Below are 23,446 nucleotides of genomic sequence, written 5' to 3'. Positions count from 1 at the left end.
ATTAGAAGGAAGTTTTTCACCCAGAGGGTGGTGATGCACCGAAAGAAGCTGCCCAGAGAGGTTTTGGATGCCTCATCGCTGGAGTCACTCAAGGCCAGGCTGGATGTGACTTCTGGGCAGCCTGGTCTAGCAGTTGGCAACCTTGCCAACTCGATGATCTCTGAGGTCCTTTTCAACCCAGGTTTTCTGTGATTCTAATTGCCAACCTGAACCTCCTCTGGTGCAACTTGAGGCCATCTCCTCTCATCCTGTTGCTGTTATGGGGGAGAAGAGGTTGACTGCAGCCTCACCACAACCTCTGCTCAGGCAATTGCAGAGCACAGTAAGGTCTCCCCTGAGCCTCCTCTTCTCCAGACTGAACAATCCCAGTTCTCTCCACCGCTCCCCATAAGCCTTATGCTCCAGACCCTTCACTGCTCCATTGCCCTTCTCTGGACATGCTCCAGAGTCTCAAGGACTTTCTTGTTGTGAGGGGCCCAAAACTGAACACAGTTCTCAAGGTGCAGCCTCATCAGTCCCCAGCACAGAGGAACGATCCCCATCCTGCTCCTGCTGGCTGCATTATTGCAGATACAAGCCCACAGCAGGGGCCTGCAATCAGATAATCTCTGAGGTCCGTTCCAAACCAAACCATTCTGTGACCCCCTGCCACCAGCCTTCTTGGCCACCTGGGCACGGTGCTGGCACTCACTGGACCCCAAGCAGTCACCCACAACGCCATCACTGTTCCTCCTGGAAGACAGAGCAGCTTCACCCTGAAGGTAAATATCCTTTTGCCCCTGTACGTCTAAGGGAAGCATTCCCAAATTCTCTTACATTTGGGAACGGCCTGACACCCCCACTGCGGACGAACACACAAAGCCGCTGCCACTTCAGCATTGAGCGCCGTCCCGGCTCTGCATCTCCATCACACACCGCACCCGGGGCGGCACGGAGGATGGGCCGGGCGCCCTGAGGCAGCCTGTGGTGGCGGCGCACGGGGCGGGCTCAGCCCGGGACCCTCCGGCACCCCCGGAACCCGCGGCCGTGCGAGGGGAGGGGGCGGCCCGGCGTGACGTCAGGGTCGGGGCGGTTCCAGGCTGCGGGCGGCGCTCCCGAAGCGGCTCCGCTGTGCGCCCTCACTCCGCGCTGCCGCAGCCCCCAGCGCCCGCGGCGCCCGGGCGCTCCCTTTCCGCCTTCGCTGCCGCAGGTGAGGTAAGGGGCTCCCGGGGGCGGTCGGCTCGACCCGCGGGGTCCGGTCGGCGGCGGGCTCCCTCTTTCCCCCACCCTCCCTCGCAGCCGCCGCGGCAACTAGTTGGGGCGAGCGGTGCTCGGGGTGTCCGCCCCGGCCGCCCCCTTCCCGTCCCGCGGCGCGGTCCCGGCCGCCGGCGTTGGCTCCGTAGCGGGGCGCGGGCCGGGGCGGGGCGGCGGGCAGGGTGGGCAGCGCTGACGGTCCCGCTCCTATTGCAGGCTGCTCGGTCGCGTTAGAGACAGCGCGAGGCTGAGCCGGCGGCAACGCGGGCATTGCCGGGAGCGAGCCCGGCCCCCGCCCCCCCCCCCACCCCGATATTCTTCAGAGAGGAGAGGAAGATCCTCGTCTTCCGAAGCCTCCTCAATGAGTGCCAAGCTCTCCAAGGAGTTGAGGCTGTCGCTGCCGCCTTGTCTCCTGAACAGGACGTCTGTCACCTCGAACGCCAGCAGCACCTGCATCACTCAAGTGGGTCAGCTCTTTCAGTCTTTCTCCTCCACCCTGGTTCTCATCGTCCTCGTCACCCTCATCTTCTGCCTCATCCTCCTCTCCCTCACCACCTTCCACATCCACAAGAGGAAGATGAAGAAGCGGAAGATGCAGAAGGCGCAGGAGGAGTATGAGCGGGACCACTGTGCCCGCAGCAGCGGCGGCAGCCGGCACCCCGCACCGGGAGAGGCCCCATCGGAGAGAGACAGCCGCCTGGGAAGACCCCCCCGGGACTCGGAGATCCAGCAGCCCCCCACCACCACCGCCCCCAGCTCCCAGCCTGCACGGGCAGCTTTGGACACATCTGGAGCAGGGCTCTTGCAGACGGTGGTTTTGTCATGATGGTTTGGGAGAGCCCGGGAGAAGGCGCCTTGTAAATAGCGGAGTGATTATTCTAGTCCTCAAAGAAGAAGAAGAAAACATTGCTAATTCCAATGAACGAACAAGCCCATGATCCAAGCGCATGACAGATCACATCGCGTTTCTCATTGACTGTGCAAGGAAAAGATGCGTCTTTGTGCTGGAGAAGGACCTGCACGCAGCGCCCATATACCTATAGCCTGGAGGAGAGAGTCAGGGGCAGGGGTCCCTCTTCCCTAGACATTGTTACCTCCAGGGTTGGGGTGATCCCGCTGCTGGACCCCCCTGCCCTCAGTGTCACACTGCATGGCGTGGCTGGGGAGAGGTGTGGGGGGAGTGGCAGGTCTGGTGGGTGCCTTGGGAACCCCCTGTCCTCTTGGAGCAGCTCTCTCTGTTGTGCTCGGACCTGTGCCCCTGGCCCACCCCTCTTGCTCCTCTCCAGGACTGGATCTTGTTTTGTGTAACACCCACCTCCCGTTGGGTTTAGGTGAACTGCAGTGCCCTGCAGCCCCATCCTCCAGCTGCAGCTTTCCTCTCCCCCCCAGCATTCCTCATCTCTAAATGCCCTCTCCTTGACACAACCCCCAGAACCATTGCCATTCTGCGTGGTGGCTTGAGGTGATGCACCTCGGGGGGCAGATGGCCTTGTTCCTCCTGGGGGTCCCAAATCAAACCCTGTTCTGCACCAGGCACCCTGCTCCAACCATGCTGCAGTTACACCTTCACCTCCCGGCAAGGAATCCTGCAGCAGAACGGGGCCAGCTTCTACTTTTTTAGGCTGATATATATTTTTATCCCTTCTAATCTAGTAAGCAGTTAAGGACAGACAACACTTTAAATCTGTCACCTCTCCTCTTTCGGGGGACTAACCAGGCAGTTGTGCAAAATATCAGCTCTTAACACCCAGCAGATATTGATTTTGGAAGTGTGTTTTCTCCCTAGCAAACAGTGGTGGCTTTTGTCAGTGGTGGGTAGGTGTGGTGCTGCTGGTGCTGTGCTTGCTGGAAGAGCGTGGGGCAGCGTCCAGCTCAGCTTTGCTTAGCGATTAAATCAAAGCCCATTCCTTGAAGGTGCCTTAACAGAGTGCCATATCCAAACTTCGAAGCATCTTGTGTGGTCTCATAGCAGAGGCATCCCTCTGCTGTGCATATTAACATCTGAAAAATACAACAAAGGAAAAGTAATACCAAGGGATTTTCTCATTATTTTTTTTTCCTCCCACTGTATCCCGGCATTCAGAGTGATGTGAGGAGGTAGCTGTAGCCCACAGGTTGTAACGTTCTGCTGTTCTCTGCCCCCTGGTGTGGCTGCTGGGTTGGAGAGCACTTGTGCAGGCAGCACAAAGGTGAAAGGAGGAAAGGGTGCCACAGCTCTCCATAGTCCATGGACAGCACCAGTATGCAGGGGTTTCAAGGCAGTGCTTCTCTTAACCCTGTCGTACCCCTCTGTGATCCTGCCTGGTGGAAAATTCCTGTTGGCTTTCAGTGTCTGTGTCTCCAGCACCCAGGTGGGTGCAGTAGCATCCAGCTCCAGGAGCTGCTCTACCAGCTGAGGTTGGTGCGGAGAGGAACCTGGTGTTGGTGGTGTGTTATGGTGGGAGTGACGGCCGCTGCTCCCTGGTGCGACCAGATACTAATGGCTACTGCCATGTTGCTCGGCAAGGAAATGGGCTTTGTTTTGTTTCTCCTAATAAAGGATGCATGAACTTCTGTGTTTAAGCTCCTTATGCAACCGCAACACGGTATTGCACCACAGGGAATAGATTTAGGACAGTGAGGAGAGTTCAGTGAGCAGTAATGGAGCTTCCTGATCAAGATCTCCACTAAATAGAGAGATATTATTTTCCCCTTTATTTTGTGCCTTTTCTTTAAAATCAGTATATGATTTCGAGTTTTATAAAAGCAATAAGATGTTCCAAATCACTCCAGTGCATTTCTGGTTGATGGTTCCACTTCTTCAGTGTCTGTAGTCAGATACTCTTCCTTCTGCCTTATGCACTCAAGGCATGCAATAATTCCCCAGAAGTGTACTGCTTGTCACATCTCATTGCAGTTATAAAATTGCCCTATTTTTGAGGAAAAAAAAAAAAGGATGGAAATATATATATCTTTATATATATTATGGATATATAGGTATATATATTATTTATATAGTCTCACGGCACTAAGAATAGTTGCAGAAATGTAATGAATTAAACTGTTATCATGTAAACCTCTATCCTCTGTTAATTAGGTTTAACATTTTAATCTCTCTGTATTTATGTAAATCTGTGTAAATTACGTGGTCTACAAGTAAAATTTCATACTGACTTGAATTTTCTCAGACCTGTGAGCTTCGTGTGGTGTCATTCAAGGTTCCGCATTTCTAAAGTTAAATTCTACAGGATGCGAGAAGTTACAAATTCCTGTTACGGCACAGAAATGCTGCAATAAGGCTCATGCGTACTCCCAGTGCATGACCCTACCTTGAAGTATTGTGAGCTTACGAGGTTCCATCAAGCGGGTCTCAGGAGATGGAGTTGATACAAGCAGGGCGCGTAGGTTTTCATTTTCATGAAACAATAAGCGATCTAGGGAATAAATGTGGATTTTTAAAACAGAGTTTATGCTTGGAGGTTCTGTCAAATCAATTGCTTCAAAGCCCTACAGCTACAGCTAAATTCCTGCACTTAGCATTCAGTATTAATAAGGCTGATGCTTCTTCCCTTTCCCCTCCTACTTAAACTAGAAAAGTGTAGGAAATTGTTCATATTTCTAAAGCATACATTTTCAGCTAACTGTGAAACTGCCCAAAGGGTTTTGAATCTACATATTTTATGCAAGTGTAATATCTACGTATCTGTATCCATATATTTAACTATTTTTGTGTAACCTTTTCTACGATATTTGATAGAGATGCCGGGTAAATGCTTGCACCATTCTTGTACGTAAGGAAGGATTTATACCCTGTCAGTATGGACGTTCTTTTTCCTGTGAACTGTTACAAATTTGCACTGTTTTTGGCAAGTCAGGATGGAGCCTGGACAGCTGGAGCGCAGACCATCCTTCCTCTGGTGAGGGGCACATCCTCTGCCTGGATTTTCCTGCTTCAGAATCAGAATCAGGGCCTGCCACCAGACAGCATCTTGCTCTAAGAAGGACCGGCCCAGCCCAGTCATCCCACTGAAGGAGCACGACTGCTGTTACTGGCTGCATAGGGCTGCTCAGAAGCTGGGTCCTAACAGGCCAGTGGCTCCTCATCCTGCGGAGCATCCCTGGAGCTGCTGCTCATCTCAGCTCCAGCTGAGAGCATCCACCACCTGCAAAGGGAGCTGGAACCTGTCCTTCGTCTGCTCAACAGGTGTCGGCATCCCACAGACCCCACGCTGGCCCTGCTCTGTGCCCAGCGCCGTGCTTCGGTGGGAATGGGACTGTTGTGTACAAGGGCCGGGATCCAGAGCTGTGGTCAGCTCTGCTTTGACAGACTGATGTGTATATGTGGATCCAGTGTGTATCATGGGCAGGGAGAGTCATTTCATTCATGTATATCGGTCCAGCATTTCTGCTGTGGGGGGCTGCCTGTTGCAGATGTAATCTCTGAGATGAGATTTGCCAGCTCACCGCGCAGACACGTTTTAGCTTTTGATAAATCTCTCCCAGACATATCTCTATGTATATGTGGATATATATCTCAAAAGATCTGCTGGACAAAAAGCAAAGAGATTCCACCTTATAGGCCAAATTATCCTTTGACTAAAAACTTTTTTTTGTTTTAATTATTTTTTCCCTTTAGTTTTTAAAGCTACCCTCTTCAATGTAAATAGCAAGTTATTACGTGAGTAATGTTTTCCACAGCATTTCTGAGTAGTTGCTATCTTGTCTCTGGAACTCTTTGTCCAGTGTTTTGAAGCAGCCGTGCTTTTCCTGTTCTGCTGTTATGAGTGCAACTTTTATGTAGGGAGGAAAAAGAACATGATCTGACTCCTTAGGACAGGACTGAATCGTTGCAAATCTAGTTATGGGACTTGGTTGCTCTTTTCTTTCTAGTAGTCATTTTCTCTGCACGTTTGTATTTTTTCTATGGGTAGTTGAAACCCTACATTTTAATAAGTATGCAAAGTATGGAGGGTAACATGAAAAATGAAGTAGGAAAAATTCTTTTTCTGCTTTTGTGTAAATAGCAAAATTTATAATGACTTAGATACTGTTTCATTACAGTTCTCATCTACATAGAAGCTGGCATGACTCATATACAACCCTTTAGTAGTGTTTTACTTTATGTTAAGTATTAGAACTACTTTTATCCAGGACTGACTTTCTCATCTCCTTCTGTTATCTGACTCTTTTTTTTTTCACTGAAGCCAAAATTTCCATCTGATCACAAAATAAATTCCTAGTAGAACAGAGCCTCTTTCTGTTTTCAGTCTTTTACATGTGGTTCTCTGGTCCATATCCAGCCAAACTCCACAGCAAATGTGCCATGAACTTATGAAGACTGAAAGGTGTAAGAGCCCTGTGGGGAGAGCTGACAGTTCCTGCCAAGGTGGAAGGGAAGCCTCCCCATCCACTGCCTGACTGGGTGAAGGGGGATCCCTATCAGCCCCAGCGGACAAATATCAGCCTCCTCCATGACACTGTTTCTCCAAAACGTCATTTTCTATATGACACTGGATCTTGTTTTGTAAATTACCTGAAATATTTCTCATTCAAGTCAAAGCAGGCTTCATTGCTCCACTGGTACTGTACGTTCTCTGTGGATAACTAGAATCATTTGTTTTCCAGCCCGGTACCTCCACAAGCATCAATTTTGTATGAGTTAGGAAATAAATATTTGGATCAGAACACTGTCAGTAAAGACTGTCTTTATTTGTATTTTCTGATTTTCCAGTTGGCTTCTCTTTGTTGTTTTCTCCTTTGAAATGGAGCAATATAATCTGTTCATTATTTTACTTTCCTAAAGAGGACAAAGGTCTTTAAGCAAGCGCTGCAAAATACACAGAGAAAAATTTCCCCTTGTTGAGCAGAACAAGATCAGGCGGGTTTTGTTGGGTTCAGTGGAATTCTTTATTGTCTACAGACCCCCAGCCAAGCCAAATGCTTACCAAAAATCATCCGAAGGAATTCATGTATAAGAGGAAGTTTGCTTTTTGCTTATGATTTGAGCTCTGCAATAAGCACTAACACACAACCATTGACAAAGTACTGGCTAACACTTTTCAGACATCAAGCAATCTAAAAATAATAAAGGATCCTAGGGGATTAAGAACACTGTAAGCAAGGGGTTGGTGTACCATGTTAGAAGCAGAAATGGTGAGCTCTGTAAGACAATAAAAGCAATGTGTGCTGGGGGATAAATTCATAATTGTAAGCAAGCACCTTTAAATTTTATTCCTGTCTCTGTCATTGTTATTGTTAATCCTTCAACTTCCAAGCTATTTATGTAGAAACAAATATATAACTTACCTATTAAATAAAGACTAGGAATTTGCAAATATGCAGCCCTGATACGAAACAAATAAGCCTCATATGCACCAAGAAAGTGCTGATCCCATAATACCAGTTAAGAGAGTCTTTATGCTGATCACCTGGCTCAGATGACTCAAGTGCTTACATTTGGCAGCCAGGTCCAAGTGGCACATGGCACAGCTGGGAGATGGATGGCTGGGCAAGGTGCTTCTGCAGCCACGCCGAGAGGCTGGATAGAAATGTCTGAAGTTGAAGTGGAATGCGTATTATGAAGGAGAGCCAAGAAGACTTGTGCTTGTTTCACCATTTCATCACTCACAGCACTTGTCTCATAACAGTCCTGCTTGGTTTTGAGCAGAGTGCTGACTAAGGTATCAAGGATATAGAAGTAGAAAGTTCTTGGGAATCATCCCACCACTAATGAAGCTGATGGCAAAACCTTCTCAAGTGCAGTGGGGTCCAAGATTACACAGATATCACCTGCTGCTGGCTGCCCATCCCTTGCCCTTGCAATCTGACTGCTGTCAGCTGACCCCAGTATTTCTGGAGCAGGTGCATTTCTCCTGTGGTTCAGCTCATGTACCCAGCTTCAGTGGGGGGCAGCAGGGAACAACTGGAGTGTTACCTGTATGTGACATATTCGTGCTCACCTTTCTTTGGTTTTCTTTATGGCCTGCAGTTCATTCTGAATCTGACTTTCTGCTAGACGGTTCGTCCGGTGAGTCTTTCCCCAGGATGAGCTAGGTTTGCTGGGCTTGCTTCTTCCTTACCTCACCCTCTCTTTGACAATACAAGATTTCTCTAAGTGATCATTTCCTTTGATTTCTGCAAAGATTCTGTAAGACTTTTCCTTCCTTTTGATCCAGCATTATCATATGCATATCTCTGCTACTAAGCTTTTGAGAAAGAGCTGGGCTTCAAACAGCCTGAGCAATCCTGCCGTGTGTCCCGACATGGCCCATTGGCTCTGGAGAAACATCACATTTCTGATTAAGCTGCCAGCCCTAGAATACAAGCTTAAACTGATGAAAAATTGTCATTATTTCATAACAAGAATCACTGTAAGGAAAAGCAGCGGTTTCTAACAGGGAAGAGTACACAGGCAACAGGATAGACTTGAGCAAAGGAAATGCTCACTTCCAGAACATGTGCTGAATCTTGCTCAGTCTGGCAATGATGATGTGTAAATCAGGACGAGTATCCAGCTGATCACGTACAGTCACCTTGCAAAATTCAATGAACAACTTTTGATTGCTTTTGAGCAAACAACAAGAAAAGTTCAAAGTCTGAGACCTCGTCTTTTTACCTACTGACAACAATGCTAATTCAACACCTATCTGCTCTACCACTCGAGTTGTCCAGATTTATGTACCGCTAAAACGGAGCTGAATATACAGGCCATTGCCTATGTGACAGAACTGCTCTAAAAGCAGTTCCTCCAGGGCTACAGGGGCTATGATGAACCTAGCAGGGGAGTGGAGAAGGCAGCTGAAATATGACAGACTGGGCTTGCACTACTGCTTGCACAGGGCTGTAGCCATGCGACAGAGGGGCTGCGTCAAAGTAAGATTCCTTAGGCTAGTGCACTTACGAGTGAAGAAAACAGAGCAGTGCAGAACAGCTCTTTTGCTATCAGATCTGGGTGTGATGTCTTTTATAGAGGAAAACCTCAAATGCTACAGCTTACAGAGAAGCCCTTGAGAATGCTATGTTCCAATTAGGGCCTTTTCTGTTTCTTTTCAGAATGTTCTTTCAAACATTCCAGCAAAAAAAGAATCTCAGATTCTGTTTGAAAAGAATAAGAGACATCACACCATGAGCCATGTCAGAAAGGCACCAGGCTGACAAACCTGGATTTGTTCGCAGCATTTCACCATCAGTGAGAGACCCTGAGGAGGAAGAGGCCCCCCTGGGAGTGCAGGCTCACCCCAGCTGCACCCACACTGCTGGAGGTTCCCATTTGCCTTTTGGCCGGCATCTCCACCATGCACTACCTGAATTCAGTGTTAGGTCTTCACTGACTTATTTTACCTGGACTGAAACAAGTTATAGCACAATTGCATGACTTTCTTTCAAAAGCAGTTGAAATTAACCAATGAATGCAGAAATGTCTGGAGGAGGACAACTGACAGGCAGTTGGGCAGCGAATGTGATGGTGCAATAATGGAGTCATTACTGAAAGAAGCTATTTTCCACATCTCATGAATTGTAAGTAAATTTAAAGACTTTTCTGGTGCCTGATTCATAGTTTTGAAATGTTTAGATTTGGCAATGCTGCTCAACAATATCTTTGGAGCCCATCTGTGCTGTTTATCCGCTCGCTCTTCTACCCCCAGGCATTGTCTGTTTCTTCTGATTTTCCAGACTATAATCCTCTGAAGAAAGAAGTTAGGGGTTTGTTTGATAATTGCAGTGGTTCCATTAAGCTTGTTCAGGAGGTGAATCATAGATTCCTCAGACTAGATGGAGGGATATACCTACAAAATGATGTACCGTCTGTCACAAACAGGACTTTAATCCAGTAATTCAAGTCCTGCCTGGCATGTCTATTGGCATGAGAACATTTGTTTTTTAGAAAGACAGTCATAGCTGATTTCCAGATTGAAAGTAGTGGAGCATCCAGTTCAGACCTTCAGAAGTTGTTCCAGTCACTACAAAAGTAACCTAAAAAATAAAAGAGCTTGTCCCTTCAAGGCAGCAATTTTTGGTATGAGTTAGCACTTGCTGTAGTTATTAGGACACTGTTAAAAACTGACATCTGTCAAGGAAGGTAAGCCATCTGTGAAAATACAGTTCCTATTACATGCAATAACCCAAACAATCCCCCAGTTGTTATAAATTCACAGCACTGGGAGTGCAAACAAAACTGAGTGGGAAAAATACTCACAAGTGTGACATATGCAACTGTGTACCTACTCTGGAGGTGTCAGCTGAAATAAATGACATGCTTATGGTAGCCGTGGAATTTTGTCTCACAAAATAAACTACATTCACAAATTCCTTCCTTCTCCTGTATTCACTGTTTCACCTTATTCCGATGATTCTTTAACAAAAACATCTTGTACTGAATATAAAAGTATTTCGCTGTGCCACATCAACACCAGAGCAGGTGGAGAGGTTTTGTTTGGTCTAACGCTGCGTTGAGTGGGTGAAGGTCTGGACTGAAATCCTACTGAGATTAATCATAGAATAGAATCATCAAATTTGGAAAGTCCGCTAAGATTGTTTAGTCCAAATATTAACCCATGACTGTGACCACCATAGATGATGTTCTTCAGTGTGACATCCACTCTTTCCTTGACCATCCCCAGGGACAGTGACTTCACCACCTTCCTGAGCAGCCTGTTCCAGTGCCTCACCATTTTCTCTGAGAAAAAGTTTTTCCTAGTATCCAGCCTGAAATGGGAATGGAAAGTTGCGTCATATCCAATGGGGTTTGGATCACATAACAAACATTTTATCTTATTGTTTTAAGGTCCAGCGTGCATCAAATGTGCTATATTAGGACATTCATTTTACATTTAAATATTTCATTTAAATAAAAAAAACAAAACTATTTTGCCTATAGAATGCAAAAATATTTTCTAAGGAAGACTTAAGGACCTTGAATTGCCTCATCGGGTTCTTTTTAAATTATAATTAAGCATGCATTTTAATGAAAATATCCAGGCTAATTACAGAGCTGTGCACCTGTAGAGAGAAAAACAAATAAAATATAATATTGTGTCCTACAGTTGTAAGCAATTACATTTTGTGAGTTGGAGCTGTGGAGAGCCAGGACACTGAGGCTGGTCCTGCTGCAGCTGGAAAACAGTCTTGTTTGTTCAAGAATGACCACAGCTAAAGCACCTTAGTGGACTACATACAACAACATACTTAAACTACATATGATCCACAGCTTTGTGCATTTATAATTATAAATGTATGTCTGCACATCATATATGTATGTGTGTATGTACATGTATCATATATAAACTATCAACCACACACTTATAATAACAGGTTATGATTGCTCCAGTGAATATTTCCTGGAGTATCCAGCCAGACACAAGAAACATACTGAAACAAGAAGGAGTTTTTCTTTTAATTTCAAACAATTCAGAAAAGAGCCATAGGATAGTGCAGGTCATATATGAGAACCTGAACAAACGTGGTCTGCTTACCCCCAGAAAAGCTAGAAGGTTGTTTGAGCACAGCCCTATATGGGAAGACTTGTGGGGTTTTTTTGTGTGTGTGGTTTTCTTTTGTTTGTTTTTGTGGTGAATATAGTTAGAATAAGGTAAAATAGAATGATGTGACGTAAAGTATGAAAACTGAGCCTACATGCTCTGTAGTATAGTGCTGGTGGATTGGGCTGTGGCACATTCTTATCATTTGGATTGTTTAAATCCACGGTATCCTAAAATATCATTACTGCTAAGGAAGAAGTTACAAGATTGATGCAAAGATTTCTGGTCAATTATGTTTCTCAGATGGATATCTACAGGAGACTGGACAAGATGATTATATCACTTTCCTTTAGCTTTCAATTGATTGATTCATGGTGTGTGTGTGTGTATATATATGTATATTAATTTTTTATTTTTTGGTCATAAAATACTATTTGGTGAGCAACTGGTAATCTCTTATAACTATTTCCTGAACTCTATTTTTATCTTCCCTGTCACAAAACACCATCTGCCTTGCATGAGCACCATGAATCCTATTTTGTTCAAACCCGCTGGGCTAACAACTAAACCTAGTAACACAGATCCATGCCTATTGCAGAACTTGTGCAAGAGTCCAAAACTAGGATTTGGAGAGTGAGTGGTGAGTGGGGAAAACCCTGTTACAAAGGGTCCTGATCAGGCTTTGGTGGCAGCCACATGCTCAGATTGCCATGGCTGTGAGCAGCAGGGGAAGCAGTACATCAGCTTGATTCTTAAGGCACATTCAGGGTTAAGCAGCAACTAGGTGTGGGAACTTCAACAAGCATTTGGGACCATTGCCTGCTTTAACCACGGAAATACTTCACAGGATATCACCCAATTATTACAACTGGGAGCAGTTCTAAAAATGGCAGAGCTGAGTTATTTTATTGGATCTAGCTTTAAACATCTCCCCAGAGCTGGATCTAGTGAAAACCTTCTCCACTCTAACCCAATTCTTTCTTATAGCAGATACACTTATTAACGGAGCAGCTTATATCCTTGCATAACCTCATATCCAAGCTCAGATTTCTTTGCAAAACAGATGTATTCACTCCCCATGGTTTTGTCTTGCTCTGCCTCCTTTTTAGATCCAAATCTATAACAAGTTTATAATGAGGTGGTTAGCTATCTGTATAATTTAAACTATAAGCTCCTTGGGGTATGGCCTTTGTTCACATGTACCAGGCACACAAATGATTCTATATAAACACAAGGGATATTCCACTAATTAATAACCACTCAGTTCATCCGTGTTTCCAAGGGTGACTTAAACAAGTGGGGGCATTTTAATGCTATCTATTTGCTCTGAGGACTGTCTTCTAAGTAATGCAAAGTGAGAATATCATTTTAAGTGTATGGAATTGTTTTTGACATTAATTCAGTCCCAGATGTGTTGAATTGTTCCAATATGTGAGGCTGAGAAGCTGAAGCCATTGAACATGGATATGGTGGGTTGTTAATGTGCTTGATTATAAGGAAATTAGAACACTTGTTGAAATGTTGTCATCTTAATTTCCAGTGGATTTACATGAGCATAAAACTCATGGATGAAGTGATATTGCCCCAGATTTTGCTTTTCCAACAGCATAATATTTTCACTGCAATATTACCACTACAGGTAATATTTTTGCTCACTGAAAACAGAAAAACATTTGTAGATGTCATTGTGCATACGACAATGATGTTCTCTTCTAAAGGGCCCTTTCTGTAGTGACAGTGACCTCTGTTTCTGTCACTGCTGTAAATGACAGAACTTAGAAGATTTAAACAGTTCCAGTTACCAGGAGTAGCAAAATGCTGTGCAAGGGTGTAAAAACAAATGGTATTGCACTCCAAAGCAAAGAGTAGTGGTTGCATTGGTCTGTAAATCTCTTAATTCCTATAAAAAACACTGCAGATATGAATTAAGGCAGGTGATACATTCATAGTTTAGGAAAGGAAATCTCCAGTCCGTTCTCTTGGCTGCTGTAATTGCACTGTGAAAACTTCCTGCCAGCACATCTGGTGTCATACAAGCAGTGACACCTGTGTGGGCAAAGAAGTTGTTCAGATTTCCTTAACGATAGCCTGGGCTTACAGACTTCTCATCCATCTTTGACACTCACTGACTGACAGTCATCTGTACCACTACTGACCTGTTTTTGAATTAACTGCAGAGGACTACAGCTCTGGTACTGGTCTTTTCAGCCTCATGTTTTCGTATCAATCATCTGGAAGAATGATGACATACATAAACATGGGTGCTGTAAAAGCCAGGGAACTGGATAAGATCTTGCAAGCTATCTAACTGCAAATACTAGGAAGAAGGATTTAAAGGTGGATAAAATCAAGTATTTAACCTCGCTAGGAATCTCAGGGACTTATGAGTTTGAGGACTGTTAGTGTTTGGGACTTACCAGCATGGGCCTCAGATATTGAAAGGGTATTGTAATCTATTGTCTTTGGGTGTTAGAAGAGAGACTCCTTAGCTATCAGAGTTCTAAGTTCAAATCTCACCTCAGTCTATTGGAATTTTTACATGCTGACTCCAGACAGAAAATGAATTATCATAGAATCACAGAATCATAAAGGTTGGAAAAGAACACACAGATCATCTAGTCCAACTGTCAACCCCACTATGTTCAATAGCTGTATTCCTCAGTGCCACATGTCCACATTTCTCAAACCCCTCCAAAGACTGCACCATCTCCCTGGGCAGCCTGTGCCGCTGCCTCACCACCATCTGTGAGAAGAATTTTTTCCTAATATCCAACCTGAACCTCCCCCAGCACAACTTAAGGACATTCTATCTTGTCCTATGAGTGTAACCTTGGAGAAGAGGCTGACCCCCATCTCACCACAGCCTCCTTTCAGGCAGTTGTAGAGAGCGATAAGGTCTCCCCTGAGCCTCCACTTCTCCAGACTGAACAATCCCAGCTCCCTCCGCTGCTCCCCAGAAGTGCTGCGCTCTAGACCCTTCACAGCTTTACTGTCCTTCTCTGGACACGTTCCAGGGCCTTGATGTCTTTCTTGCAGCAAGAAGACTAAAACTGAACACAGGACTCAAGATGCAGCTTTACCAGTGCTGGATATCCAAAGAGTGGATGTATCTACCTCAGTATTTTTGACTAATCATTCCCTATTTTGCATGGATTTGTTGATTTATTTATTTATTTTCTGACATAAAGTGGAGATTCAAGCAGAATAGTTTATTGGATAAGAATCCTTTTCTGTTTCTAGCACTACTCCTTGAGAGATAATGGATTATGTCAGATAGGTAGAATTCAGGGGACTTCACCTATATGTATGTAAATATATCATTGGATAGAGTGTCCCTTAGCAAATGTCTGTTGAAAACCAGAGGTAGAGATGACAGGTGTTAGTAAAGCTTCTTCAAAGCAGGTGTAAAGCCATAAAATGAAGGAAGCTGTCAGGTTTGGAAGAGGTTGCTGGGGGTATTATTCTGATACAGTGGTTCTTGAGTCATGAGAGGAATCTGACACAGGCCTGATGGGCTCTTTGCTTGTGGGACACTAGTGCTGTATTAAACCACGTTAGGGCCTTTTATTCTTATCTGCACTCTGTAATGGCCATCCAGTTTCTGCTTTGATAAATATTTGGTCTTTTTTGTTTTTGGTCAGAAAATAAATCTGGAAGAAATATCATCAGATCATGAAGTTTGTGTCTCCCTTCCTGACTATATCAGAATGAGGGACTTGTCTTTACCTGGTGAAGAGTTAATATCACATCATCTGTTTTGTTCATTCTAAATCCTTTAATAATTAATGGGAGTAAACTGTGGGGCTTAACAAAAGTTTGAAGTGTATTTTTATGTGCCTTTTTCAAGGACGACACTACAGTCCCCCATTCGCAAGTGGCAATCAGCTTGTACAGAAATATCCCTGGGGAACTGAAAACAATTTGAGAGGTAAAGCTTTCCAAGTTCTTGTCAGACCTGGTCAACACAGCATTCCTATTGTAGTTCTGAAGTGCAGTTTCCTGCTCTTCTGAGTTCAAAAATTATTTCTCATTTCTGTTCCTGAATATCGGAAATCTTGACCATGTAGAAACACATGTAGATTTTGTACAGCATTGGAGTGGAAAGAAAACTGGTACATCTCAGCCTTGTAGATAGGAAAAGGTGGGGCACATGTAGGAGGAAGAGCCAAAGTCTCCATAGCCATTAATACTAACTGCAGTTTTCAGGGAATGGAAAATTGCATTTGTGTTCCTTAAAAAAGGGGTAGGTATGGTAGAGGTATAGCTCTCTGATTGGGTGTTGCATCCCAGTTTGTGTGTTACACACAGCATCCGAAGTCTCATTACAGCTGCTCTTCACAATTCACTCATTTCTTCATTTTTTCTCTGCAGACCAGTGGGTTTTGATTATTTTATGTCATGTTGCATAGATTCCATAGGGATCATAAGAGATACTGGGCAATAAAGGCACCTAGTACTCTACATCACCTTTGCTTGTAGCTTAACTTGCTTCTGAGTCACCTTCAGACCACAGAAAGCTTTCTATCCTGAACTCCCTCTAAGTCTGTTCTGCTACTACTAAGACATTTCCCAACCATCCATTTCTGTCTACATCCTCTAGAGAGAGTGTTTTGGGAAAGGGCAGCTCATAACCTGAGCAAGGAGATAAGCTATTTAGAGAAGAGTTAAAAGTGGGCAGAGGGACAGAGCGTGGTACTTGGAAGTCATCTGTCCAAGATCATGCAAATGATCAGTGCTAGTAGTGGAGATAATGAAATAGCAATCATCCTGAGCTCTCTGCCCCTTTGTGTATCTGCCAAGATTTCTGCAGATAATTAACAGCAAGTATATTTCAAAATAGATTTTTTCCATGAAAATAATTACCCAGCCTCCTTAGGTTCTTATTCTTCCCCTAGTCCAGATTTTTATCCTTGAGGTTCAAGACCTACTCTAACACAAGCACAGAAACACAATACCATAACGCCCAAAAACAGCACTTATAGACCTTGCTACTCCATCCTAAGAAAGTGCTGCAGTGAGATGTCTGGATTACTTTTGTTCTAAGTTTCATCTGTAGTCAGTGGAAGGAGATACCATCCTCAGACTGGAGACAGCTTCGGTAAATGCCATAATTTTGGTGAGATGAGTCTGGACCCTAGCAAAAGAAATGTGCTTAGGAATGCTTCAAAGAGAAGACAGACAGGTAACTGCCTCCAATAAATAAAGGTCCTTATCACAGTACAGTACAAATGACGGAGATATGAAACATATTCACAGACATTATTTACAAATAAAAGAAAAAACGAGGACTGATGACACCATTTTTCCTAGAGATTTTGATTTTGTTTGGAGCATTCATCTACTGAAAGGATCATACAAATTTTGTTTTCTTAAAGTGTTCTACATTGTCAATTCATATAAATGATGATAAAACTGCTCCTAAAGCCTCGAAGCATATTGGCTGCAAATCAGACCCAGTGCTGTCATTTTGTTACATAAAATGGCTTTTTCAATGAGAAGCATAGCCCAAGGGAGATGTTTTGATTCTTTTTTTTTTTCTTTTTTTTTTGTGTGTGTGTGTGTGTTGTTGTTGTTTGTTGTTGCTTTTATTTTGCTTTGTTTTTTCCAATGACTTGTATTGTTTCCAAATAGTTGAAATCTACTTTAATACAACAAAATGATTCTTTAACCAAGGGATTTCTTCTAGCCGTTGTCTTGCTTTGGGATTTATTGGGGTAGGCTGATAGAACTGTTCAGTTCTGGCTTGCCAATTTAGAGCTAGAGTCAAAGTACTGACAAGTATTTTGAGCATGTCCAGGTCAAGAGTTTGAAGCATTTGGAGTGTGATTTACCCTGACTGAGTGTGGCTGGCTGTTGGTCAATATGGTCTCAAGCAAGCGAAGGAGCTTGTAGGATGTGAGGAAGAAGTGGTGAGGAAGCAGAAGCATTGGGAATATTTGTGGCAAAACTATCTGAGTTACCTGTACCAGAAAAAGGAAGGTGGACAGTGATGGGAAATATGGGTTGTTTGAGAAGGACAGCATATAGGTGCTCTACTTGACCAAGTGAGTGGAAGGAGTGAGAGGCACCATTCCACATAGGGGATCAGGAGGGAGAGCAGAGCAGGGGAAAGGTCTTTGCTATTCCCTTCAAGAATGACAGTGCTTATCCCTAAGCCTCTTCCCTATTTAAGCACGCTACTAATGAATCCCTAACTAGTACTATCAAGTGAAGGTCCTCCTTAGAGGACTTCAAGTGAACTCTGGGCTGCTCTGGCCAGGAGAAGACCAAGCCCTTGGTACTCAGGAAGGCTTTTCCCTCAAATCTGCAAGCAGAGCCTGGTGCCCTTTCACTTATTTCACCTGCAGCTACCACAAATACAGCTCTACAAGAGCAAGTGCAGGGGTGTTGAACCTGAGGCTGCAGTTTCATGATCCATTTGAAGTGATGGAGCTACCTGCTTGGTTGTTGTTGTTTTCTTTTTTATGTGCTTTCAGCTATATCAGTTCCCTAATCTGATCCATTTTGCATCCATATGATGCCTTAACAGAGGAGGGAGTGTGGCTGGACTGGAGAGTAGGTGGCAGAAAAATTCCTTTAGGTAACAACCCAGACTTAGGTCAGCTCATGGCAGTAGTAAAATCAGAGCTGGATCTTCAGGGATTCATGATTAGCTCCATGGTCATGATATGGGTGTCTGTTTCCATGTATAAAAATGTTCTCAGTCATCACGTCAGTTTTGTCACACACATCTTTACTAATCCTCCCCTATATACTGTAAATGCCAGGAATAGTTGATCAATGTTTGTGAAATATTAGGTGCTACAGAGATGCAAAGCAAGATGTATCACCCTCCCTTCCCTTCCCTTCCCTTCCCTTCCCTTCCCTTCCCTTCCCTTCCCTTCCCTTCCCTTCCCTTCCCTCCCTTCCCTTTCCCTTCCCTTCCCTTCCCTTCCCTTCCCTTCCCTTCCCTTCCCTTCTATCCCTCCCTCATTTGTTGATTGTGTTGTGGAAGAGGTATTGTGGTGATGAGTATATAGTAAAGGTATGGGAATTATTAGATTACATAAAATATCCTTTATTTTTATAGGAAATACCAAAAACGAAAAGAAACCTCCAGTTATTCATATTTAATTCTTTATTCCTGCACATAGAGCTCAGACTTTGGGAGACTTGGAGTGTGAAGATAATGTTATTATTGGCATCTTAAAGACAGTGTGACAAACTAATGTTATCATGGAACAATAACAGTAGAACACACCTCTTGATCTGAAGTTTGGATGGTTCTTATCACAGGAAAATAAGCCATCTCATCTTTTGTAAATACATCAGTCAGTTTTCTGATGAATGCAAAGGTAAGAAATACAAAGCCTGAAGCGCAGCTGAATATTCCACTGTTCATTAAACCATCATTCATAATTCAATGATAATGATGAGAAGAATGGGAAACATGTCAAAACAGAAATGACAAATAAAAGAAAAGCTAAACAAAAAGCAAAGTAATAGACTTATACTTTGGAACACCACAGAGAGGCTGTGAGATTTTTGTTCAACTTCAAGAAAGAAACTAGAATTTCCTAGATCTAAGCAGATGAAAAATTGAAAGAACAGTTTTATATTATATTTGCAAAGGACTAGATTTATTGAATACTTAGACCTGCTAAAGGAAATCATTTATCTAATTTATCCAATGTAATATATGATCTTTTTTTCCATTGCTAAGACCTTCAGGGGAAAAGCAGATGAAATATAGACCCAGCAGCTCAGATTCAGAAAGGAAAATTAAGGAGTTGTTTGTGGCCTTCTGTTAGTCCCAACTGTTGCCTGGTAACTGTCTAAAAATTAACTGTGCATCACCTGGCTTCTAAGGACCATGGCATCACTAGGAAACCTGGCATCTGCTGTGTTTTGCATCAAAAAGCAGAACTTCGTGACTTAGTTGTTTGGATTTTTTCAAATTGGGGAAGAAATTCAGCTAAACAGCTGATGCACAAATGGATGCTTAAGGCAAAGCTGCTTAAATTATTGCACGAACTACAGAACAAACTTGTTTTAATGTAAGGAAGTTTCATGCAATCAATTTCTGTTGGAACTATGTGACATTCTACGATTGTTTTGTTTTTCCCTTGGATAGTGTAGATTTTGTCTTTAATTTTCTTTCTAATACCTGCACCTTCTGTGATTGACTCAAACCTTGAGTTAGACCAGAACCTGATGTGTCAACAAAATGTGTTGACAGACGCTGTGGTGCTAATATTCCCCTAATGAAAAGCACAGCAAACATACCTACACCACCAGATGGACCCTGACCAAAATCATAAAAGAAGCAGAGTTCAAAAACCTTCCCAAGCTGCCTGATGTTGCATTTTGAACAGCTTTTAGGCACATTTTGAACCAGCTGTTGCAGTGGAAGTGGTGAGATGACTGTGAAGTTTTAGATGGATGTGGGTGAGAATACATTGCATTTAACCGTATGAAACCTGTGTTCTGCAAATAGAGCAATTAACCTGGGAGTTCAAGCTCCTCTTCCTTCCTTTTCTTTTTTTTTTTTTTCTCCTTTTAATAATTCTTGTTGCTGAATGCTGAATCTGAAGGTTCTGTTATAAAACACATTCCAGTGCATCAGAAGACCTGGTCTGAAGCAATTTTTACCCCGAACTGTTCACTTACAGCTGCTCCCTCAGCTTATCATGCAATACTCATCCTAACGCTAATTTTCTGTGCTTAAAGTGCTTTCATTTGGAGAACCACAGAGATTTCAGTTAATTAAGCTTCACAATACCCATGTGGGTGCATTGTTTTATTGTCTTAATTCTACAAAATGGAGAATAGAACCACAGAGAGATTAAGCAACGCCTACCTAAGGTCACTTCATTAATTAACACTAGAAGTTTGTTTTTTATAAAGAAGGTAAGCACATCTCTAGGTATACTGGATATCAGAGAACTACTGGAACAGTTTGAAAATCAAGGATTTGGTTTACATAAGCTCCTGAATTGGGAGCAGGATTAGAGAGTACTGACTTACTTCTATCACTGGAAATTTTACTCAGCTCTCATGGTACTTTTGAGATCTTAACTCCCTTTCTCATGCTGTGTGAGGTCTGACTGAAGGCCACAACCAATATGAAAACCAGACACACTCTGTGTTAGTTAAACTCTCCTGAAACTGACACATGGGGTACTGTGAGCGTAGTTCTGGATGCAGGAAGGTACTTCATTATCTGCTTAACTGTAAGCTTGTAAATAGTTCCATCTGCTCTCTTCCAATATCTGAAAGATGCTTACAGTGAGAGCAGGGCTGGTCTCTTCTCATTGGTAACAGGTGACAGGATGAGGGGAAACGTTCTCAAGTTGCACCAGGGTAAGTTTAAGTTGGATTTCAGGACAAACTTCTTTACAGAAAGGGCTGTTAAGCATTGGAACAGGCTCCTCAGGGAGGTGGTTGAGTTAACTTTACCTAACACCTCATTAAATTGCATTTTCTACCGTTTTCTTGACTGAAGTACTGCCTATTCTGTATATGTTTGTATGTGTATGGGGGCCTCGGTGCTTGCCACCATGGATCAGTGTGTCCATGTGTCGATGGTGCCTCCAACAGGAGCAAGTGAGGGTAGGTACGTAAGGGTGAGGTTGTAAATGAATGACCAATTGGTGAGAAGGTGGTGTGACCTGGGTCTCAGGGTTGCATGTATGTGGGGGAGGCAAGGAGCTGGTCTGTAGAAAGCAGAAGGTCTGGCCAAACTGACAGGAAACCGACAGGAGTAAACTGAGAGACACACTGGCATGTGTGTGTCTGTTTGCAGGAGGCATGTAAAGAGAGTGAGGACCTGGGGCCAGCTTGGGTCCTGCCCTGGTTTCAGATGAGATGGAGGATTTTATCCCCTTCAGTGTCTAGTAGTTGTTGTTGAGCAGTGGCTGTGCAGAGTCAAAGACATTTCAACTTCTCATACTACCTGCCAGCAAGTGGGGCTGAGAGGGCACAAGGAGATGCGAGGGAACAGGACCGGGATGGCTGATCTAAAGTGACCAGAGGGGCATTCTATAATCTATAAAGGGAGAAAAGTGCAGGCTGTTGGTATATGGAAAAGCTAATCAGCCATTTCTTCTGGCACCCGAAGACCTCTGTACACAGCTGAGCTATTTTTCATCCAAAAAAGTGTAATCAGAGGACAAAAATAGTAATTTGCTTTGGGAAGGTCAAATGCAGGCGTGTGTGGTTCTTCGGAAAGCTGAAAAAGTCATTCTGTAGCAACAAGAGCCAATCTCTTACACTGTTTAAAAAGCTTTCCTAGCACCATTTTCTAGCATTGCAGGTGACACGCTCATCTAAAATGAGTGGAGAGGAGAAACTTTTATCAGCCATTCACATCAGCATATTTTACAACCTTTGTTATACATTCTTTGCACAAAACCACTGATGACGGTCTCTGTGGTAGACAAACTGGATCCCACTCATTTTGATTACATATTTTCATTTCTAATTTGGAATGGCTGCCCCAGTACTTTCACATGAGTGAACAAAAAGGCTGGAAAAGATGAACAGTTAAGAGAAAAATAACAAAGCAACAGAAATTGTGAGTGTAGAATGAAGCAGTGAGTGAAAAAGGGTTGTCCACACTCTGCTGCTGTGGAGACCAATTTGAAGCAGTTCTGGAATGAAAGGAGCAGGCTGTTTCATAGCATCTGTGTGCTGTGTGCCAAGTTCGAGTTTACTAAACAATGCCCCAGATGTACAGACCCTCAAGTCTCCTCTTTATTGCCATGGTCTATTTAGTATAGGCAGTATGGCCTTTACAACACAAGATCTTTCGAAAATGAGGATGACGTTACGAAACTGATTCAGAGAATCATTTTTCTATTAGAAAAAAAAAAAAAATCTCCCTGGAGTAATGTGTTTTGAGGTTGCACACTCAGTCTTAGGACTGAGCTGTTAGGAAATAACTCACTGGCAATAAACTGAGGAGAGCAGGCAGAGAACACAGATCTGTGAGGCCACACAGTGCTGGTCTGGAGCACCTTGTACTGGTGCTCCCCATGCTTCTGCCCCAGGCTGTGAGTTAGAGGCTGAGTTCTTCTTTGCACTGGTTCAGGTCGTTGGGAACACCCCCGTGGCACAGCCCAGGCACCAGTAGGAATATGTGGTGTAGATGCAACCAGCCATACTAAATTACTCCTTGTCATAAGCTGGTGGAACAAGCCAGGGGGATCTGGAATGATGGTGCTTTTATTAGCATGATGATAACGGGATGTCTTTAAACTTTAGGCTTATTATTAAAATTGTAATGTTTCCTCCCTGCTTCATCAACATTTGAATGAATTACTGATTAATATTACAAGTGCCAGTTTTCACTTTGCAATATTAATATTACCCATCACATACTCATCACAGGTGCTTGTACAAGTCTGTAAAAATTCTGGTATTAAGTGAGTGTTAAAATAATGAATTAAGGCCTAACAAAGTTGCTGCACTGCCTTCCCTGCTTCCAGCATTTATGGCCGCTTGGCACAGAAAAGCAGCCTCCACTCAGGTGGAAACGAGTTTGAAACGGTGTGAGTGACAAGTTTAAAAACATCTGATAAAAGTCCTTTCTGTCTGTTTGGTTCTTGAAGTAGGCAAGATAATAAGCTGTTCTCTCACATAGGTTTTTTGAAAGACAGTTTAAAAACTGTGTCTACTAAAGGCAAAGTTGTTGCAATAACAACATTAGATGAGATCCTTTTCTCAGACCATCATTTACCTACAAGCATATTTCACAGCCTGGGAGATATGAGGCA

At 43.6% G+C, this 23,446-nt stretch overlaps 1 protein-coding gene across 2 annotated transcripts; it reads left to right on the top strand.

Moving 5' to 3' along the window:
- Positions 1-1,063: 1,063 nt before the first annotated feature.
- C1H11orf87 (chromosome 1 C11orf87 homolog) lies at positions 1,064-6,897 on the top strand. Of its 2 annotated transcripts, none has more exons than XM_015852206.2 (2): positions 1,064-1,189; positions 1,450-6,897. In XM_015852206.2, the coding sequence occupies exon 2, from the start codon at positions 1,595-1,597 to the stop codon at positions 2,057-2,059; it is 465 nt and encodes a 154-aa protein (XP_015707692.1). In that variant the 5' UTR covers positions 1,064-1,189; positions 1,450-1,594; the 3' UTR covers positions 2,060-6,897. The 2 variants fall into 2 exon arrangements, with proteins under 2 accessions (XP_015707692.1, XP_015707693.1); XM_015852207.2 differs by having other exon boundaries at positions 1,064-1,194.
- The last annotated feature ends 16,549 nt before the right edge of the window (positions 6,898-23,446 follow it).

This window comes from Coturnix japonica, chromosome 1 (assembly GCF_001577835.2).
Source record: "Coturnix japonica isolate 7356 chromosome 1, Coturnix japonica 2.1, whole genome shotgun sequence".
NCBI classification, from domain to species: Eukaryota; Metazoa; Chordata; class Aves; order Galliformes; family Phasianidae; genus Coturnix; species Coturnix japonica.
The sequence above is the reverse complement of the archived record's forward strand: the minus strand, read 5'-3'. Positions and strand labels throughout refer to the sequence as shown.

What these genes read in the sequence shown, in the direction of transcription:
- C1H11orf87 (XM_015852206.2), top strand. Translation starts at nt 1,595, where the DNA reads ATGAGTGCCAAGCTCTCCAAGGAGTTGAGGCTGTCGCTGCCGCCTTGT.